This window comes from Aplidium turbinatum, chromosome 10 (genome assembly GCF_918807975.1).
Source record: "Aplidium turbinatum chromosome 10, kaAplTurb1.1, whole genome shotgun sequence".
Lineage (NCBI taxonomy): Eukaryota > Metazoa > Chordata > Ascidiacea > Aplousobranchia > Polyclinidae > Aplidium > Aplidium turbinatum.
Window position 1 is genome coordinate 7,805,313 of NC_137481.1, and position 20,596 is coordinate 7,825,908.

A 20,596-nucleotide genomic window follows, 5' to 3' on the forward strand; every position below is an offset into this window, starting at 1 on the left:
CTGTACCTAAAATAAAATTCTTGAATAAGAATGGAAATTAAGTGCAACAATGGGTTTCAACCTAGACATTGTGATAACCTTTATCATTTCTTACCATCTAAACCAGGGGTGACAAACCTTTTTGCAGTCGCGGGCCACTTTGTCAATTACACATGAGTTATCAGGCCACACAACTTTTTAATCGTAACCTACTATGAAATGTTTTAGAAGCGACTCAAGATATTATTCATGAAAAGTAACAAACGGCAAATGAAAGTAATAAAACCCACATGGTTGAAATTATCTTATGCAGAATTGAAAAATACAACAGTAAAAATAAAAACAAATCAACTTGAGCAGAAAGGATAGAGCAACAGTACTTGCACTGAAGACAGTTTAATTTTCCAGTTTAAGCGTTTGCTTTCATATGAGCATGATTTCTTCTTTTTTTGGCTCTATCCTTTTTGCTCAAGTTGACGAAATGTTTCGACCATTATGCTCCTAAACAACAAATCAGTTAATGCAATTTCTTTTTCAAACAACAAACAAAAGCCCATGCGAATCATACAGCTGAAGCTATCTAATGCAGCATTGAAGCACTGAATTTTTTTGCTTAGTGGGATTTTTGGGAAGTTTTTTGCTTGACTAAGCGTTCAATATTAGGTCGAACAGACAATGTGGCAACTCTCAACTGCACACTAACATTTTCATCTGTCAGCCTCGACCTGTAGCAAAGGAAAGGTATACCAGTGAAGGCATAAAACAGCTTTGAGATGTCTTTTGTCTTTAATGCATGAGCGACTGTCAAATTGTTTTGCGGGCCGCACAAAATTTTTTGACGGGCCACATGCGGGCCCCAGGTTTGTCACCTCTGATCTAAACAGTCCTCATTCCCAAACCTGATCTAAACAATATTAGGCCAATCTAGTACCCTAATTGTCAAATATGATTCATGACACCCTGGTGCATCATTTAAAATTACCATGAGCTTAGAACAATAATTTGGTTTTGTAACTGTTTTATTGACTAAAATTTTGTGCATGTGCCATAAATGCATAAACTTGGCCCTGATAAAAGATGATGAGTGCTTGTATGTATACATTATATACACTTTATTGTTAACGAGTAGAATTGGTGGCTGTACTAATCAACAACACTGCTTTCTAAAGAAAGTATTCTATCAAAGTACATTTTATTTTTTTTAAATGGTTCCATCATGTGTTATAATGCATGCATGATCTTACACTCCTGCAAAAAAAGTATGCTTGAGAACATGACATCATGCTCTAGTACCGTAACATGAAGAAACCATAGTCTCAGAGGCGATAGTTTTTATATATGGTATCTATCTATAGACTCAATCTAAAAAATGTCCAAATTATTTTTACCTTATTCTTTGAAGAATTTTTTTGCAAACACTGAAATTCTTAGGGCCTGGGCGGGTACCGTACCTGTAGCCTACCACAAGTGGTTAGAAGTAAGGAAATCTTTATTATCAGACCAAGAAAGCCGTTGTTAAAGTCAATCCAGGTAGTTTACCTTGGGTTACAAGGATACTTGTAGTCTTTGTACTTGAACCATTAAAGTGGATGTGGTTACTCGGCTTTTTTTTCAAATCCAACTTGTCTCTACTCTTTAGCCCTGGTTGGTTTCAGAGTTGCCAGATTTTTTTTACAAAAAGTAGCAAAATGGATTTGAAAGTAGCCCAATTTCTGCACGATGTTTTTCTTTCAAGGAAAATTGCATTTTGTATGTTGCATAATGTTCCAACATGTCCCAAATGCAAAATATTGCATAGTATATCAGTTCCTACTGTACAATTAAACTTTACAACCTTAAATTACCTAAACAGAAAAAAGATTATATTTACAGTCAGTAATCGGAAAGATGGTCACAAAATTAGTTTTAACGTCACTCTATTAGCTGTATTGGGAGCTGGTATACAAGTCCCCCCCTCCTTGGTAACTCATGACAAAGACAGGACTTGACCAAACATATAGGGTGAAACTACTTTACCTTTGCTTTACTGTTCACACACTTCAATCCACATGTTTTCGTCAATTCCTCTTTGTCATGAGTTACCAGGGGAGAGGGGGACCTTTATACCAGCTCCATTTATTGTGCTACCATTGTTGCTGACTTAAAATATTATAAGACTGTCACAGCTAGCCTACATTAGGTTAATAAAATTTGCTACATTACTACTCACTACACTTCTAGTTTTTGTCTAATTAAACTATACATATCTTGTCTAAAGTTTACTAATTCAAACCTAAGCCCAACTCTTTACTACAAAAAATAAGTCTATCACAAAATTCACTCTCTAAGTCTAACAATAGCAACTACTTACAAAAACCCCTGGGAAACTTCTACATTTTAACAAACACATAGAACCGGATAGAGGCTACAATACTCGGCCATCTGGGTAACTCAGCAAGTCGCCCATTGGCTAGGAACAAGTACACGTGGTCACGTGGACGTGATCATCACGCTATTTTTACCAAAAAAAGAGAGAAGTGAAAAACGTAAAAACGATCGAAAGTGAGAGACGTGATGCAAGTCGATTATTCTGTGATTCTTTCCACTTTCATCTTTGTTAGGCATTGGGAAGTAAATAGTAGCCCAAAAAGTCGCAAATGTCAAAAAATCGCAAACCTTCAAATTCAAGTCGCGAAGCGAATTAAAAGTAGCCCAATTCGCGATAAGTAGCCTAATCTGGCAACTCTGGTTGGTTTTAGTCTTAGAAAACAGCAGGACATTCTAATTTCTGGTAACGCCTAAAACATCACACAATTAAAGCAAAAGAGCCATGTCCATTGAGTCCTGTCTTTGTCATGAGTTACCAAGGGGGATGGGGGGACTTGTATACCTGAAACTGGTATATAAGTCCCCCCCACCCCCTTTGGTAACTCATGACAAAGACAGGACCAGTGGCGTACGCAGGGGGGGCCATTGGGCCATGCCCCCCCCCCCCCCCCCCTTAAAAAAGTTTTAGTAGTTAACGACGTAGATTAAGGCATTTAATTTGTTTTGCATTGCTCTGTCAAAGCAATTACTGTAACAATGTTGTTTTATAGACTAAGCCAATACGAAATGCATGGCCCACTCCACCTACCCCACCCCAGGTATGCCAATGTAGCATAGTGTTCTGTAAGCCTATTACAGTGATTAGCGAGAGAGAAATGGATATAGTCTAAACTAAAACCATACTGGGATATCATGAAGACATCTGGGATATCAATGGCCAGTGGCGTAGCCAAGGGGGGGGGGGTTACAACCCCACTTGGCACGCGTGTGACGTCACGATATTGAGAATGATGCTTTCAGTTTCTTTATGCTTGGGAATGATGCTTTCAGTCTAAAAAAAACTAGCCTAATTTTAAACAAAACTGCATTAAAAGAGCGAGTTTTGCCAATACCAAACATTCAAACATCTCAGCCAGGAATTAACAAGAAAACATAGAGACTTAGCTTTATTTCCGAAAAATGCCGAAGAAAACATGATCTTATCCTTTTGCTATGCCACCTGACAGCACCATTTTACAGGAATATTCATACCCACATTTTTGTTGAAAATGCTCTCAGAATGCACCAAATTCAAAGTAATTTTTCAAAATTTTCTGGGGGAGGCCCCCCAGACCCCCGCCGCTGGGTGTCGTCTTAAGCGAAAACGCCGTCAGGCTTCGCCCGCCGGTCGTCAAAACCCCCCCTTTCAAAATTCCTAGCTACGTTACTGTCAATGCCCCCCCCCCCCCCCTTGAGAAAATCCTGCGTACGCCACTGGACAGGACTCAATTCAATTTTCTCTTTCGCCTTAGTTGTGTGATGTTCTAGGTTTTTTCCTAATTTTTAGGCTGCAGTCAAGATTGTCAGATTTTAAAGCCCTAAATATGCCAAATTTTTCTGAAAAAATGCCAAATTAGAAAACGCAAGAATTCAAGGTCAAAATTAGATAAAAACTATTGAAAATTCAAAGAAATATTTACAACTATCAAGAATTCAGCAACTAGCAAAAATTTAAAGTCAAAATTAGATAAAAAAAAAATTTGAAAATTCAAACAAAATATTGGCAACTATCAAAACATTGTGTAAACTGCACATCAGCTTCAAAAAGAACACAAATTTATTCACGCAATTTGTGTACATTTTAGAATTCAGAGCAAACAGCTCAAAATTATTTATTTTCATTCAAATCATTACTTTCACTCAAAATATGCCAAATTTCCAAAAATATGCCAAACACAAAATTTACATGCCAAACAACAACAAAAATATGCCAAATTGGCAACCTTGCCTGCAATACCAGAATATTTACACCAAAATATCCCTTTTGCGCATGCGCGTAGTCGTCGTCGTCGTCTGAGCTTCTGGGGCCGAGGGTCTATCCTTTTACCACCCCAGATTCACGATGTTCCCGGACTACAATGGAAGGCTGCTAGAGAGCAGCCAGTCTTTAGTTTCATCATCCATGACGCGCAGACCTTCCACTCCGTTAGGTGGCTTGAAGATGGTAGCCTACAGAGGCTACAGTCATTGATGATGTGGTATGCGGTCTGTTCCTCGGCACCACATTCACAGGAGGAGGAAGAAGCCATTCCCCATTGGTGCATGGTTGAGCGGAAAAGCCCGACGCCCGTACGGAGACGGTTGAGGCGCACTCATGCATGTCTCTGTAGCAGGGGCGGATCTACCGGGTGGGCCTGATAGGTACACCCGGTAGATCCGCCCCTGCTACAGAGACATGCATGAGTGCGCCTCAACGTGAGTGCGCCTCAACTGTACCTGATAGGTACAGGCCCACCCAGATTGACAGTGGGCCCACCCAAAATCAAATTCATAAAAAAGAGCATATTAATGTTTAACACTAAAACAATCAAGTGGCACTTAATTGTCTGTGGCATCACTATTTTACAGCATTTGTAAGAGATATTCGGTAACACTAAGTTTTGGATGCTGGCCCGCCGTGGCATTATTGGTGAAGGCCCACCAAGATATTTCCTAGGCCCACCCATAAATTACGTTCTGAATCCGCCACTGCTCTGTAGTGTCAGGCCGATGGGGCGTGTGTCGGCGTCGGGGATGAATGAATGGAGTCTGGTGGTGCTTGACCTCCATTCAGAATTCCATTAATGGTCCGCCCAAGTAGCCGCAGAGATGTCTTGTTCATCAGCTTCGTTGATCAGAAGCCGAGCGGCTGGCACGAATGGGTGTCTTGATTTCAGTCGGCGGGGGTGCCCGTTTGGCAAGGCAGAGATCTTGTGGTGGAGAAGATGGTTAGGCTCCAGTGCCCGTCGACCGAGGGACAGAGTGGCTTCTTCGCGACGAAGCTCAGCAGGTTAGATGCCAGCGAGAATGGGGAGATTGTCCAATCGTGTGGGTGTAGTCATGCGCACAAATCAAAATAACCATTTTTCCATGTTTTGTTACGAACCAAGACCAGAAAAACTGTTTGCGGCTGTCTTGCATTATTATTAACGTGTTTTAGTGCAGTAAACAATATTTCAACTTTAAATGTCGTAAACAAAAAGTGACGTCAATGCAATACAATAAGGCAATAAATGCGAAAAGTACCGTAATTTTAGGGGAAATTACAGGAGGGTGTTTGGACGGAAAAAATGTAGAAGTCTTATGATGTCCTGTTGTAGCCTACTTTAAAATCAGGCCTGAAGTTGAAATTAAAATTAACCCCTCCTCCTTAATCAAAGCCAGCTATCCAGGCCCAACAAACAAACCAAGATCTGGTGGACACACGGTAAGAATTAAATTTGCTAATTAATCAACTTTGAATTTCTTTTGCAGGATAGGCTATGTTGTAAAATTTAACTTGCTTTGGTTACACTTGCAAGTATTGATTGTAAGCCTATTTTTACAAATTACAACCGACGAAATAAACGCTTTACTTTTTCTATTCTAGATTTGGTGGCTGTGAATTTTTAAGATAGTGTTTTATCGATGCATATTTTAAACCCAAAGGTTTTGTCATCTTTTCCTTTTGTTGGTGCGAAACTCGTGTATTTACCTTATCGTTTTCTACATATGCGCGCCAGCAATGGAAATTAAATTGAATAAAAAGAAAAAATCTAAGTTGTCATTATAGGCCTACTCACTAGGCCTACTATAAAATTATTGACGTTTTCGTTTGCTGTTTGTAATTCGCTACAGCTTCTGATATTTTTGAGTTGCCAACATTAGTTTAATTCCGGGCTGGCGGCTTCAGACTACTTAATTGACGCTTGCTCCGACATCCAGCATGAGCCCAGCCAGCAAGCCCATGTGGGCCCCATATACTATTTTAATGGGCTTGTGGGCATGTGGGTTCTATGTGGGTTTTTGTGTTTTTGCCATATGTGCCCAATATGGGCTTTCTTGCAGAATGTGTTGCTAAATGAGAAGGTGGAATATAAAACTTCCAATCTTCAAATGCGTGATCATATAAATGCATTTTAATAAATTTAGCCACATAGAATTTTTGATCATGAGCTAAGCGTGAAATATTGATGGGCTTCCCACTTTGTTTATGGGCAGACCGTGGGCTTCCCACATTTTTTATGGGCAGACCATGGGCTGCCCACATTTTTTATGGGCAGACCATGGGCTGCTCACATTTTTATGGGCAGGCCATGGGCTGCCCACATTTTTTATGGGCAGACTATGGGCTACCCACACAGTGATTCAAAGGTTTGTGGGCAACCCATACTAATAATTATAATATATACCTCGATCAGCATTTGTCTAGAGTAGGCTATTGAAATTTTTTTGTTGTCTCAAACGACTTTTATTGATCTTTTAAACAAACACAAAATGAAATTGAACAAGCAAAAAATTGATTGAAAGCAATTAAGTAGCTATAGTTTTGATTGGGTATATGTGGCCTAACACTGCCACTGTTTCAAAGTTGGTGAAACATTTTCGATCTTTGAACTAGTAAAAACGTTAAAATAAAAAAGACTGCGTGATAGACGTATTCAAGTCTTTGCGTGGTTCCCGAGGATGTGACTAATGGGCAATGGCTATTAAGTTATAGGTCTAATGATGCCCTGTAGCGTAGCCTATAGTATAGGCTAATGTGTTGCTTAAATAGTGTTGTATTCCAAGTAACAGTGCAGTGCCAAACAGCCCTAAGAAAATCTCATGGCAAACCATTCATCACTGTAAAATAGTTAGAAACTTTATGCCTGTCAAAGCTTCAAGTAGGCTACCATCTTGGAAGTGCTCTTTCTCGCACCACTTACTTTTTTCTGACACCATTGAAATGGAAATGATTGATTGAATCTTTATCCTCAAATTGGGAAAGCTTTTTTAGAGCTTCATCCTTGTATTTTTGCATAGCCTACACGAAGAGGCTTGAAACACTGACGCAGGTCCGGTCACCGAGATTGACAGAATGTAGGCCTATAGTTTCCGATTGTTAAAGCTTTGTTGGCGGGGAATTATTCCATCTACTAGTCGAACCAGCAGCGCAGCTTGATCTTAAAGCTTCTTCCCGGGAATTCTTTGTTCACGAAGTCACGCGATAACCAGCTGAACTATCTATTGCAATAGAATTGCTAACGCATCTATCGGTTTTGGTAGATTGAAATCTAGCCTGCGGAAGAAACGGGGAATCAGACCACCTGCAAAGCTAGAGGTCACCAAAAATTTTGACCAGCCATTGTTGGGCGAGGACTCTTTAGCACATAGAAAACACGAATATGGCGGTTGAATCACTTCCACCTTTATTGCTGGAAATCTGACCAGCGTAGTAGCTAGGGCACTAGGCCTACAAGCAGGGCCGGATTAAGGGTACTGTAGGCCTAAGGCTGTTTACTAGAGAAGGGCATAATTTTGCAAACCAAGCTACTGAAAGTAATAAAAATATATACATCAAAAATTGAAATTATTTTCTGCAAAATAACATATACATAACAGAAAAATGGCTATATGATGGCACATAATTGGTTTTGGAAACAAACACAATTTTTATTGGAAAATTTGAAGCAGATGGAAAAGATTTTGGAAAAAAAAAATGGATAGTAATGACACTCTAAACCAGGGGTTTTCAACCTTTTTTCCATCGCGACCCCCTCAGAGCAATCAATGTAGTCTCGCGCCCCCCCCCCCCCATAAAAGTATTCAACAAAAGCACATTTAATGCAAAGTTTAACCAAATTTGATTCATGCCGACATCCAGTTATGTTTAGTTTTGCTGTTCCAACGTAAACTTCCGAAAGAAAAACGTTTTTTACGATGTTATCACGGCTTTTATTACATTTCCTCCGATTGTTGTTTCTATTTTCTATCAAGCTTAGCTTGATACTAGGAGAAAAAATAATGAGAATAATCTACGTTTTCGCACTTTCACCGGTTGAATTTATTGCAATCTTTTATGGATTTATTTAAATCAATTTCAGTGAGATGGTTGGTGCTGCATATTTTTAAGTATTAAGTTTGTCAATGCGTGCACCTATTGCTGAAAGAACTTTGAAACAAAATAACTGACACTAACTTTTTTCAATGCCATTGAAAACGATACTGAGAAGTTTATATTTTGCATAGGATTCTACATAATTTTGCTTTTTTACCATAGCGTTGTTACTGGTTAACTTTAGTCTGCACAAAACAACGTACAAGAACTTGGTGAAAAATATCGAATGCTTTCCTATAGTTGAAGCCTTAGCAACGTCTGAAAGTGGCCTAGTGGTTAGCGCGTTTGGCTTGCAGTCGAGAGCCTGCATGTTCAACTCCAGCCACCCGCACTTGCTGTTGTTTCTCTGGGCAAGAAACTTTACGATAATTGCCTCTACCCAGTGACCGATTTTGAGTAATGGGTAGGGGAAGACCTTGACCTACGAGCCACTTTTTAGATTTTTTGCGTTAACTTTTTTTTTGCTGAAGATAGACCGCTTAAATTTTTAAAGCATTTAACATAACTATTGGGGCAGATCATGGGCAAGTTTCAGATGAATACCTTTAATAGCGTATCAGTTATAAACTTTTTCCTGAATGTTTCCAAAGTGGCTCAAGGGTCCTGCTGGTAATGACCCATAAACCACCCCGAATTACCCATGAGCCAGTGCAATTAAATCAACCAACTTTGTTTGATTTCTGTTATGAAATGTACTTTAGACGCAAAAAAACACAAGCATACAAAAAGTACAGTAGGCTACAAAGGTACTATTAATGGACCAACTGAACAATCCCCCCCCCAGCGAAATCCGTAGTTTTTTCGCCCCTCCTAGCGTAGCTCAAAATAAGGGTGGGGGAGAGAAATAGTTCGGCTTAGAACAAGTGGGGGAAAGATTTCAGCAGACCATTTTCCCTCCCCACCCCATTTGGGGATATGCTAGGAAGGATGGAAAATCTCTAGATTTCGATGGGGGGGGATATTCTTCAGTTGATCCTGATTAATAAAACACATTACATGCTGCTAAAGAAATTGTCCTCAGTTTAAGCATTTAACACAAAACCTATTCAGTGTTGTAGCGGGTTAAATCTACAGAGAAATGCTTAATCCCTTGTGTCCGTTTAGTGGAGCCACAAGGATTTGGTGGAGGAAGCAACAAAACGACATCACATATTTGTAAAGACTGAATGTCTTCAACAACAGGTTCAACAAAACCATTTCCCTTCGGATTCCTTCTCAAAAAGGACACCTCTACATCATCTTCATCATCTTTTTCTTTTGTGATCTTTCCAATTAAGTGCACGTCTCGCTTCTCACAAAACTTAACAACCACAAAGTCCCCAATGCTAACCGTAGTTTCATCTTTCGAATCATTGATCGTGTCGTCTACCTCACTTTCATCCGAACTGTTGTCATTAAGATCCAGAACAGTTGCATTTTCAGCTTCATTTTCCGAATCTTCTGACAACACTTTAAAAATATTTCTCTTTTTTTTCTGTCCCATTTGAGCAGGTTTTCTTGCAGCAACCTGGAGGCTCACATCTTCAACAGAATTGGGTGTGGTAGCATTTTCTGCTGGTTTAGCCGGCGAGTCAGTGATGGCTGCTGATTTTACTCGCTTACGTCTACGGTTTGTCGCTTTTTTTCTCAGTTGAGCATGAAAAAATGGTCTCACCTGTTCTGGTGTTAGGTCTACCATCCGGCTGGTGCTAGGAATATTTCTGCTTGACGCAGGTAACAGCACCGATTCCATGCCTTCTTGTTCGGGCAGTTGATCTGCATGAAGGGCACCTGTTACTAAATTTACAGAAGCAGCAACATTACCACCTTCAACCAGCTCATTTGGGTCCGGTTGGTACAGTGGTACAGTACCGGAACAGGCTAGTACAGTGGTTCCTAACCTTTTTTATCCTATGTATCTTTTTAGTCGATATTCAAATCTACCCCCCCCCCCTACAAATTTAGTTTGCAAAAATATCGTTCACATTAATATTTTACTGTAATTCTTAGAACAGAAATTAAACTCTCACTAGTTATAAACACTTTAGCTTCTAATATTCCTCAACAGTATGTTACACAGATACAGTGAGGAAAGTGAGAATATTTAATGACAGTGTGTACAATACAAACATTAAAATGTAGGTAATCCCAAAGGTTTAGTGTGTGAAAACATATTAATTTTAAATATGATTTGAACATGCCCTAACCCTACCAAGCTAAATTACACTTAAACCTTACAACATAATACACCTATACAGTCGTACATACTATGACACAATGGCATCACCCATGAACCATGGCTCAAGAGTCATGCTCCTTGGTGGTTCATGGGTCAAGACCAGCCTGATTGGTATGCTTTGCATCAGAACTAAAAAAATAAAGCATGTTATTAGCCACAGTCTGACTAAGATTCAGCACTAATGCCTACCATTGCATATCCGAAATACAGCTTCCTGCACTGAGCTAAACCTTAGGTACCAGAACAAAAAATCAATGGCACCAAAATTTTACTCTGGAAGGCTCAAAATAGAACTTTCTTAGCAACTGGAAAACACCTTTTAGCTCTAACCCAGAACTTTCCATGGAACCTTCTGAGGCATTTGCACGTGCAGAAATGGTACAAGTTGGCGCTAGAGTGCAACAGATTTTTTTTTAAAGGGGGTGGCTCATGGGTAAACCCGGTTCATAGGTCAAGGTCTTCCCCTAGTACCAAATTTAAGTCATAAGTATAGTAGACAACCGGAAACAGACATTGCCGTCGGCTGCCAGCGTGGGTCAGGTGTACGTCGGAAGGCGTACACCGATGCATAGCGCTCAAGTCCGCTTTCCCGCAATGCAGGATAAAGATATGAAAAACAAACTTCATGTAGAGAAATGGTCGATTGCGAAAAAAATACAGTTTTTAATCTTTTCTGGCAAAAAAGAATTAAAAATAATACACTGGAATTTCAAGCGCCTCGCAAACCTCTTAAAAACGGCTTCCGATCCCTAGGTATAATTGAAATTTGAAAAGCCCTGCTTTAAACTCATTTTCGGTAAAAGTGGCGCCTACGTGGTTTTGGAAATGGGCTCTTTATATGCAGTGTTGGGCGCGATAACTCATTTTTTAGTTAAGCGATAATCGATAAACGAAAAATGCCTAAAGCGATGATAAACGATAAATCCAAAAAAAGTTAAGCGATAACGATAAAAGTATCACCGATAGCCTAATGTCCCATAACGATAATTTTTTTATTCTTGATTAGCGCTGCCCTATCCCATGCAGCACGAACTGTTTTCATCAACATGACGAAAAATCAAACATAATATAACTTACTTCTTCTTCTTTCGTTTGAGACTAGATCAAATCAAATTTCAGGGCAGGTGATGGAGAGCCAGGTGAGTGTAGCTTCGTCCAGCGTTGCTATACCATGCGTTCCATTTGGTGCCTTATCGCCGATAGTGCCCATCACTGTTTATATGAATTGACTCAACTCAGTCATCCGTTTTTGAACAAAAACTGTACTGTAGCCTACTACTGGCACTGGATCTGTATCACTATCAGCCTTACAAAATTGAGGGCCGACTTTTTCCAGGGCCTAAGGCTATAGCCTTATTAGCCTAATGGTTAATCCGGCCCTGCCTACAGGTGGCGGCGGTAGACTTAGCTTGAGTAACATGCAACAGTGCAAGCCCAGAAGAGATAGCAATCAGTGTGAGGCAGTGAGGAAAGTCAACCTTATAGACTATACAATAGATCATCTTGCATATTTCAAACATGTAGCCTACAAAGCACGGAACCAACCAAGGATTACTTTACAATACAAAAGTAGGCTAACTATAGGCTTCAAAGAAACTAGACTAAACTAGACAATCGCTGCTCCGCACCACACAAATGTAGGCTACGTTTTATTTCGACCACACACAAAATAGTAGCCTATCGCAGTGCAATAAATGATTTGATCAACCAGATGAGAATAAAAATTTCTTTTATTCAAAAACGCAACAAAACTACGGTATGCTACGATGAATTTTCTTGTGCTAAAATGTCACGTACGCCATAGCTAGAATCTTGCTCTCAATGATGTTTTTCAGCCACACTTCTCTGAACCGTGATGTCCCAGGTCTGCAATAAAAAATTGTTTTAGCTTCCTTAGTTAAGATACAGTTGCCTAGCCATCCACTACTTTAAAAGTAACGAGGTACCTGCTACTCGTGCTGAAGTGGCGTGCGCTACACCTACCAATCGATAAAAGTAGCGTGCTACCCACTACCGCTACCTGAGTTAAAGCAGCGTGTGCTGGCGCTCCTGTTTCTGCTACTTTTGTCTTAACTTAAACTGACACAAGAAGCACTTTGTGACGTCAAAACGACTTTGAAAACGAATGGTATCATTCATTTAAACTACCGTTTCAAGTAGGGTTGCCAGATTGGGCGTTTTTACGCCCAATTGGGCTAATTTTAATTTCTCCAGGCGCCAAAAATTCGCGTTGGGCGCGCTTTTTTGGCTGGCGCCCAATTGGGCTACTTTTTCAAATATAATATAACTTTTTATGTAAAAATTGTATCATGTTTAAGATTTTTACCTAATTCGTAGTTATTTCATTGAGGAGCAGCGTATTTGGAGGCCTCGGTCAGGCATGATTACCAATTTGGTATAAAGATGCCAATTTTCAAAAATGTGCATGTTTAGGCTTTAATATCTGGCAATCCTGGCAACTTAAGTGATCCAGGTTTTCATGAAAATGCAGTGGATATCAGTTCAGTTTGTTTTTATTTCTGACCATCACAACAAAAAACAATAAATGTCGAACATAGCAGGGGTCTAGAAAAACCTTTTTAGGTTTGGTGGCCCTGCTTAATTTACTTTCGTGTACGTAACCTTTAAATTTGCATCGCATGCACGTTTTAAACTTTTGTAGCTTTGCCACCTTTTCCTTTTGTTGGTTTTGTTCCCGTTCACTATTTGTAACTTTATTCATTGCTGTTGTTTTCCGACAAAGAAAAATAAATTGAATTGAAAAGGTAGAAGCGACAAAACACTGACGTTATAACGTGCATGATGCCAAATCAGGACAGTCAGATATGGCATGGTTGCAACACCTTAATAAAGTTTTTACAAATGTAGAAAGATGAGAAAAAAAGGCTAGTGATTTTTTTTAACAATTTATATGAGTAAAAAAAGCAAGACAAAATTGATCGCCCTTGGTGGGTTATCAAAACTGTTGATGGTCTTGAAAGAACACTCTTGATGCGTTAGCTCATCACGAAAAGCAATTAAACCATTTTTTGTGTTTAGGAACTGGTATTTGTTTGTACTTATTTTAACAAACAGTTGAATGAATGCATGGTTGCCAATCTGTTTGAAAGATGTGAAGAACTGGAAAAACACTTATAATTTGGGACTGATGACCAAGCGCTCTGGAAAATTTTTGTATAATAGCCTATCTCTTTGCTTAGGCTCCATTTTGGGCTGCATTTTAGAACCCTAAAATAATTGGGCTACCTTTGCATAAGCTTGGACTCTTTTTATTTTAACCTCTGGCAACCCTAGTTTCAAGGTCGTTATAGAAAACGCATTCTAAGTGAAATTTATTGTTAGGCCTACGCATCTTTCCAAAACACGAACATTTCAAAATGCGAGTTGCTGTGTCCTGCCCGCTTTGGCTTCAGCACGTCTTTTCCAATGAAGAAAAATCTCCACCGCAGCACTGGAAGGAATGGGGTGATGTATAAATCAAGAGACGTTATAAATCGGCACTAGAAAAACTTGCTTCTGTCTGAAAAAAGGCCACCACATTGACTTTTCTTTCCGTACCAAAATTTCATGCGAGGGCACCAAACATACCAAGAAATTCATTCTCGGACTCGTGTTAGTGTCACTTTTGTCGGTATTAACGTGGCTTTATATTTATACCAATAATCGAATAAGTTCTGCTTTGATTTTTTCACGCATTATTTCCATAAAAAATCTCCAAAAACGAGTCATTTTTTTTCACTTTAAATTGAAAAGTAGCAGGTAGCGGGAGTGCGACTGGAAGAAAAGTAGAGCCTTTACGCTACCGCTACATTTAAAAAAAGTAACGCCGCTACACAACAAAAATGTAGCGCGCTACTGCCCACCTGTGGGCCTAGCCCACATCTCAATGTAAAAACGCTAAAGGACTGCAAACTCAGTCTCACGGCCTGCAAACTAATAAATTACTTAGCAATTTGGTTTCGTTATGCCCTTAAACGAAGGCCCATTTTCGTTTCTGCCGTGAAGTAAATGTAAGTTAGCGCAGCAGTCTATTAGACAAAGGCTACCGTATACTATTACCATCCATACAATTGAATACTCTTAATATTTTTAAATGGTAAAAAACTACCATTGTCCTACCAACTAACTAACACGTACGTAGACTATTGTGCAAAGTTGTATACCCATTGACGCATCAACTTACCTGTGCACAAGTTTGTTTCCCTCAAAGACATAAAACACTTCCACTGGCAAAGTCTAAAAATACATTTGTATGAGTGCGCTTGCTTAACAGAAAAAACTAGTCAGGTTAGAACTCCCTGAAAAACTTGGTCGAAAAAAGTCCGAAGGTTTAAAACAAATCTCGTTTATCAGAAATCGATACACTACTCTTTACGTTCCTGACAACAATGATAAAATATAATCTAATGATTACATCAAAGTTGGTTACAAGTTTACTAAAAACCTTAATAGCCTGTTTCACCTCAATAGGATCATCAAAAGGAATTTAAAAACATGCAAAAATGATAAAGTGGCAACACTTGAAAAAGTATAGAATATAACCTTAATGCTGTCTGCATAAAAAAACTTCAGAATTATCAAAGGCTACCACCAGCGGATGCTGCATAAGCCTCAACTAATATGTCTTCCAAAAAAAAGTAAAGTAAACAACAATATTTATGACGCCATAATGAAGCAAAATCCACACTATTGAGGGACCCTGTAAAAAACGGACTAAATTTATATTATTTTAAAGTATTTGAGTTTAAATTTATTGCAATGACGACATTTAACCACCAACTCAGAACGCTTGTTCAGAAAGTGGCTGCAATCGGTCTTTAAAATGGCCAGCTTTTCATCAAGGCAAAGGCTAGAATTATTAAGACAAAGGCCACAGCCACCTCCACTATATATATAGGCAAGCATAACTGTGAATGGATCATGCTATTTTGGAATCAACACCCTTGTCCTTGAGGTCCCAAACCGCCTTAGATAGTTCGGTACAATTACGTTTGGACCTATCTGTTAAGAAAGATTTGTGATTATTGAAAAGAGCTTTAAAAGTTGTTTCACAACAACCAATATAGTTTAGGACCTTTGGGCCGTTATCAATAGTGGCTTTATAAACAACGGCTTTTTACAAGAATTGTCCAATATGTCCATTCAACGCACGATCAGATTTGACCCTGTAATTGCAGCTGAAATGGGATGGTTCATTTTTAGCCTGTAGTATTGATTTTTTGTGGGTGGATATTGTGCTTGCAATATTCGAAGCGCAGATATAGCTTAACTTAATAGTATTGCGGTTGAAAATCTGATGCTATCTATGATGGGGTAAAAAATGTAAGAAAATAAGTCTAAAAAATTGTTTACCGATGTTGCTATATCAATCTACATGCTAAAAGGAGGGTTAAACCATAAAATGTTTCGACTCTTTTTTCTAAATGGCCGTGAGGTGTTAGCAGGATTGTACTAAACTTTCTCCGTAAAACCACTTGTCAAAAGGGCGCATCATGATAAACAGATGCGGTCTTACAGTATCGCCACCATCAAAAAGCAATAATGCGATACTTGGTATAAAAAAGATGGTTTGTATGATGTTACCATGGGTTCAGTTGATGGTGTTGAGGTTTACGACGAGTTGGTTGGTTTGTTTCTTTTGAGCAAAATGTCTGATATTGTTGACACAGATGCTTGGGTTGTATCGTGATGATGGTCGGACCATCTTACGTACTTTATCTGGCCCAAAAGTTGACTGTTTGTAAAAAAATGTTATTCAATTGTTCAAACAACATGGCTGAGGTATTTTTGTTGAAACTGGCCTCACTGAAACTGATTTTCTTGATGTGACTTTGAATCTGTTATCTGGTAAATTCTGGCCTTCAGAAACCAAACAGTGATCTAATTTATATCCATGCCCAGTCTAATCACCCACCTAACATTAAGAAACAACCGACAATGATTGCACAGTGATTGTCGGCCACATGCTTTGACCAGGATGAATTTATAAGACCGCATCTGTTTTTGATGATGCACTTTTGAAAAGTGGTTTTACGGAAAACGTTGATTGATTGAATCTTTATCCTCGGACTGGGACAGCTTCTTGCAGAGCTTAATCCTGGCAGTTTCGCATACTTGCAAAGGCTTCGAATCACTGACGCAGGCCCGGTCACCGAGATTGACAGAGTAAAGTTTCCGATTGTTGAAGTCTTATTGCCTGAGAATTATTCCATCCAATAGAAGCCGCTGAATGGAGAGCAGTCCTTAACGTGCGTTGCTCAAGCGCACACCTCCAGAATCGAACCAGCGGCGCTTGATCTTGAAGTTTTTTGTTCCAGAAGTCACGCGCTAACCAACTGAGCTATCGGGGCGGACGTTTGCTACAATCCTGCCGATTGCGGCCTTTGTTTTGCTGAAAAGCTGGCCATTCTAAAGACCGATTGCAGCGACCTTCTGAACAAGCGTTCTGAGTTGGTGGTTAAATGTCGTCATTGCAATAACTTTAAACTTAAATACTTTAAAATAACATAAATTTAATTCGTTTTTTTACAGGATCCCTCAATGGTGTGCATTTTGCTTCTCTATGACATCATCATCATTACGTTCCTTCCTCGTATTGAGGGTTGGATACAATGCGCCATTGTTCTCGACCATGAGCTGTTCGTACTGCATTTTCATAACTTAATTTTGTCCATTTAGTGATGTTTGATGTCCAAATCATTCTTGGTCTACCTTTGTTTCTTTTACCGTTTATCTTCCCTTCTATTAATGATCTTTGTAACGAGTTTTGCCTTATTGTGTGTACAAAATACTTTAATTTTCTTCTTTTGACTATTTGTAAGAGAATTTTGCTTGAATTAAATTTGGATAATACTTCATCGTTAGTGATCTTTTGTTTCCTTGAAATTTTTACCATTTACCTGTATGACTAGAGCTCGAAGGCATCGATCCGTTTTTCCATTTTTTGTGACACTGTCCAAGTTTCAGAGTTGTATAAAAGGGTTGACCAGACATAGCATTTTAATATTCTTTGACGAATTGATAGCCTAAATTTAAACTTTGATTGATTAAAACATTTTCCATTTTTCCAAATATAGTTCTTGCAATTTCTATCCGTCTTAGAATTTCATGTTCACACCTCCCCTTTTCAGTTATTAAATGTCCAAGATAAGAAAAAGATTTAACTTTTTGTGTATTTTGATTGTCAATTCTAATTTGGAGTACTGGAGTGTCTGGTGATTTTAAAATTATCATTGATTTAGTCTTTTTAGCGTTAATTTTCATATTAAATTCTTTTCCAATTGAGTTAACATTGTGCAATATTTCTTGAAGATCTTCTTGTGATTCAGCCAAAAGAACAGTATCATCAGCATAGCGTGCATTTGTTATATTCAATCCGCCAACATTTACCTCTTCTATATCATCAATGTGTCGAAAAATCATTTCTGTATACAAATTAAAAAGACATGGAGAGAGTACACATCCTTGGCGTACTCCACGCTTGATATCAGTTCCTTTAGATTAAACAAATCTTTTTCCATGCGAATAAATGCTTTTTGATTCCAGTATAAATTGATAATAAAATGTAAGTCTTTGCCATTCATACCAATATTGACCAAATAGTGAATCAGTTTCTCATGATTAACTCTATCAAATGCTTTCTCATAATTAATCAATGAAACATGCATATACATCTTTATTTACTGAATAGAATATCTCTATGACGTCATACAGTAAATATTGTTATTTACTTTACTTTTTTTAGGGAGACATATTAGCTGAGGCTTATGCAGCATCCGCTAGTGATAACCTTTAATAATTCTGAAGTTTTTTTTATGCAGACAGCATTAAGGTTATATTCTATACTTTTTCAAGTGTTACCGATTTATCATTTTTGCATATTTTCCAGTCCCTTCTAATGATCCTATTGAGGTGAAACAGGCTATTAAGGTTTTTAGTGAACTAGTAACTAATGTTAATGTGATTCGCCCTGGTTGGATTTTCGCTTGGCATTGAGCACTTTTTGTAATATTAACTATTAATATCATTTATTGTTTCATCCAATGCTTAGATTTTAATCTACAAGAATTTTGTTTAATATACCGCGAACAAACATGTAAAAATAAAAAATCTCGCGCTAAGCTGCAGTAAAACAATGTTAGATTTATTATGTATGCGATAGTAGGTTATAGCCTACATTATACAATGCACTTTATGCAAATTACAACAGTTGATTTGTAAAAATTTACTTACGGCTGGTTTTATTTTTGAAACATACAAGGTAAAATATACGCATGCGGTCGCTCTAGGAATGGGTTTTCTTCTTGTTGGAATACTCCATCGAACTCTGTATTTATATCGCTTATCATATGGATGGTCTTCTTCGCCAAGGAAATCAATGCAGTGAAGCCAAGCGCTATCTCTAGTCCAAGTCTGAATAAGTTAACTTTTTTTATTATGGTACATTTACATTTATTGAGTTATTAAAGATTCAACTGTATCAATGGCAGCCGGCCAGCTAGTAATCTGCATTTCAAGAAACATAAAAAGCAAACAGACAATCACTTTGCATGAAGGTATAGGCTACTTTCAGTCGAGTAGGTCTCTGCTCAACATCAAGGCACAGTCACGAATCTTACTGAAACAAAGTCACCAATCTGCTTGATTCCCAATTCTGAAGTAAAATTGCCGCAACTTGTCCATTCAATATTGAGAGTAGCACATTCTTGGTCATCATTGTATGTTAATGAAAGTTTGGACTGCACTGAAAAAATTGTGGTCTTAAAAAAGAAATTTACACATATAATGTAGTAGGCTACCTAATTTAATTTTATACCTACTCAGTGACCTACTGATACATAGCAATAACAAAATAAAGAAGAATACAGAGTGATTAATACTGGTGTCGTCTCAGTAAACATCACCAACATGAGAAATGAGAGGTAAAAGAATAGACCAGTGGTTCTTATGCTGGGAGGTACACCCCTTTGGGTGGCATGAAAATTTTCTAAAGGAGATGTTAAGGTGGTAGGCTGTTGTACAAGTATGCTACTGTATTGTGAATGTGGTAAACAATTGTTGGTAACACACCTTACGGTACCTTGTGTCACGATTATTGACTGGAAATATGACCTGGTTTTGACTACTTTCTAGTGCTTATTCTTGGGTTGTTGTTTAGTCCATTATTCGGTAACAATGACTGTTTGTTACCGGTACATCTTTTTTGTGTAAGTTGCTTTTCTGCACTTACAAGTGTGAAGATACAAGCTCGAAATAAACTTAACTGTGAATCTGACATGCATTGTGCGTCGTCTTCAACTAAGCCACGAATTAAACTGCTGGCTTCAAAAACCAGCTATATCTCCTTCTCAATGCAAGGAAAAGTAGATTGTGATCCACTTACTCTTTTGATTTATGTACAATGGAAAATACACTTGGTTTGTTTTAAAATACAAAACATGTAAAATTTATGCACTGTAATTTAACTTTGCTTTATAAATTTAAATGAGACAAAAGGGCACAAAGTTTTTGAAATGACGCCAAAGAGGAGGCAGCCTGAAAAGTTTAAGATCCCTGAAAAAGACAACTTAGCCTCAAAAGCTCAAAGATAAATAAGATAAAAACCTACTAAATCTGTAAGATACAAGGCAATGGCCCTACAATGTTTCAATGTGGGATTTGAGCATCATTAACTTTGCTCTGAAAATAACAGCTGACAACAAATCAGTGAAAACAAACGTGACCAGACAACATCTTACCAAATTGTGCCTTTTTTCAAGAGCGAGCACTTTTGCCGCTTTCTCAATCGCAAGTGTCACAATTTCAAAAGCTTCTTTTTCAAACACTTCTTCCATTTTGTAGCAATTTTTCCAATCAAGAGTTTCAATAGGAATAGTAACACCTGAACGCTTAGCTAATACAATAACCTAATTATCATCAAGCAACTTCATTTCCTTTGAGATTATAGTGCACCGTAGCATACTTAGGCTATTCAACTGAAAAGCATGGTTAGCAAC

At 38.3% G+C, this 20,596-nt stretch overlaps 1 protein-coding gene across 1 annotated transcript; it reads right to left on the minus strand.

Moving 5' to 3' along the window:
- Positions 1 to 12,237: 12,237 nt before the first annotated feature.
- Positions 12,238 to 20,596, minus strand: LOC145778625 (A-kinase anchor protein 14-like). The gene is made up of 5 exons (XM_082590154.1): positions 20,339 to 20,596; positions 19,220 to 19,339; positions 18,834 to 19,013; positions 14,785 to 14,837; positions 12,238 to 12,467 (listed from the first exon to the last, which is right to left on the minus strand). The coding sequence occupies exons 1-5, from the start codon at positions 20,432 to 20,434 to the stop codon at positions 12,383 to 12,385; spliced, it is 534 nt and encodes a 177-aa protein (XP_082446280.1). The 5' UTR covers positions 20,435 to 20,596; the 3' UTR covers positions 12,238 to 12,382.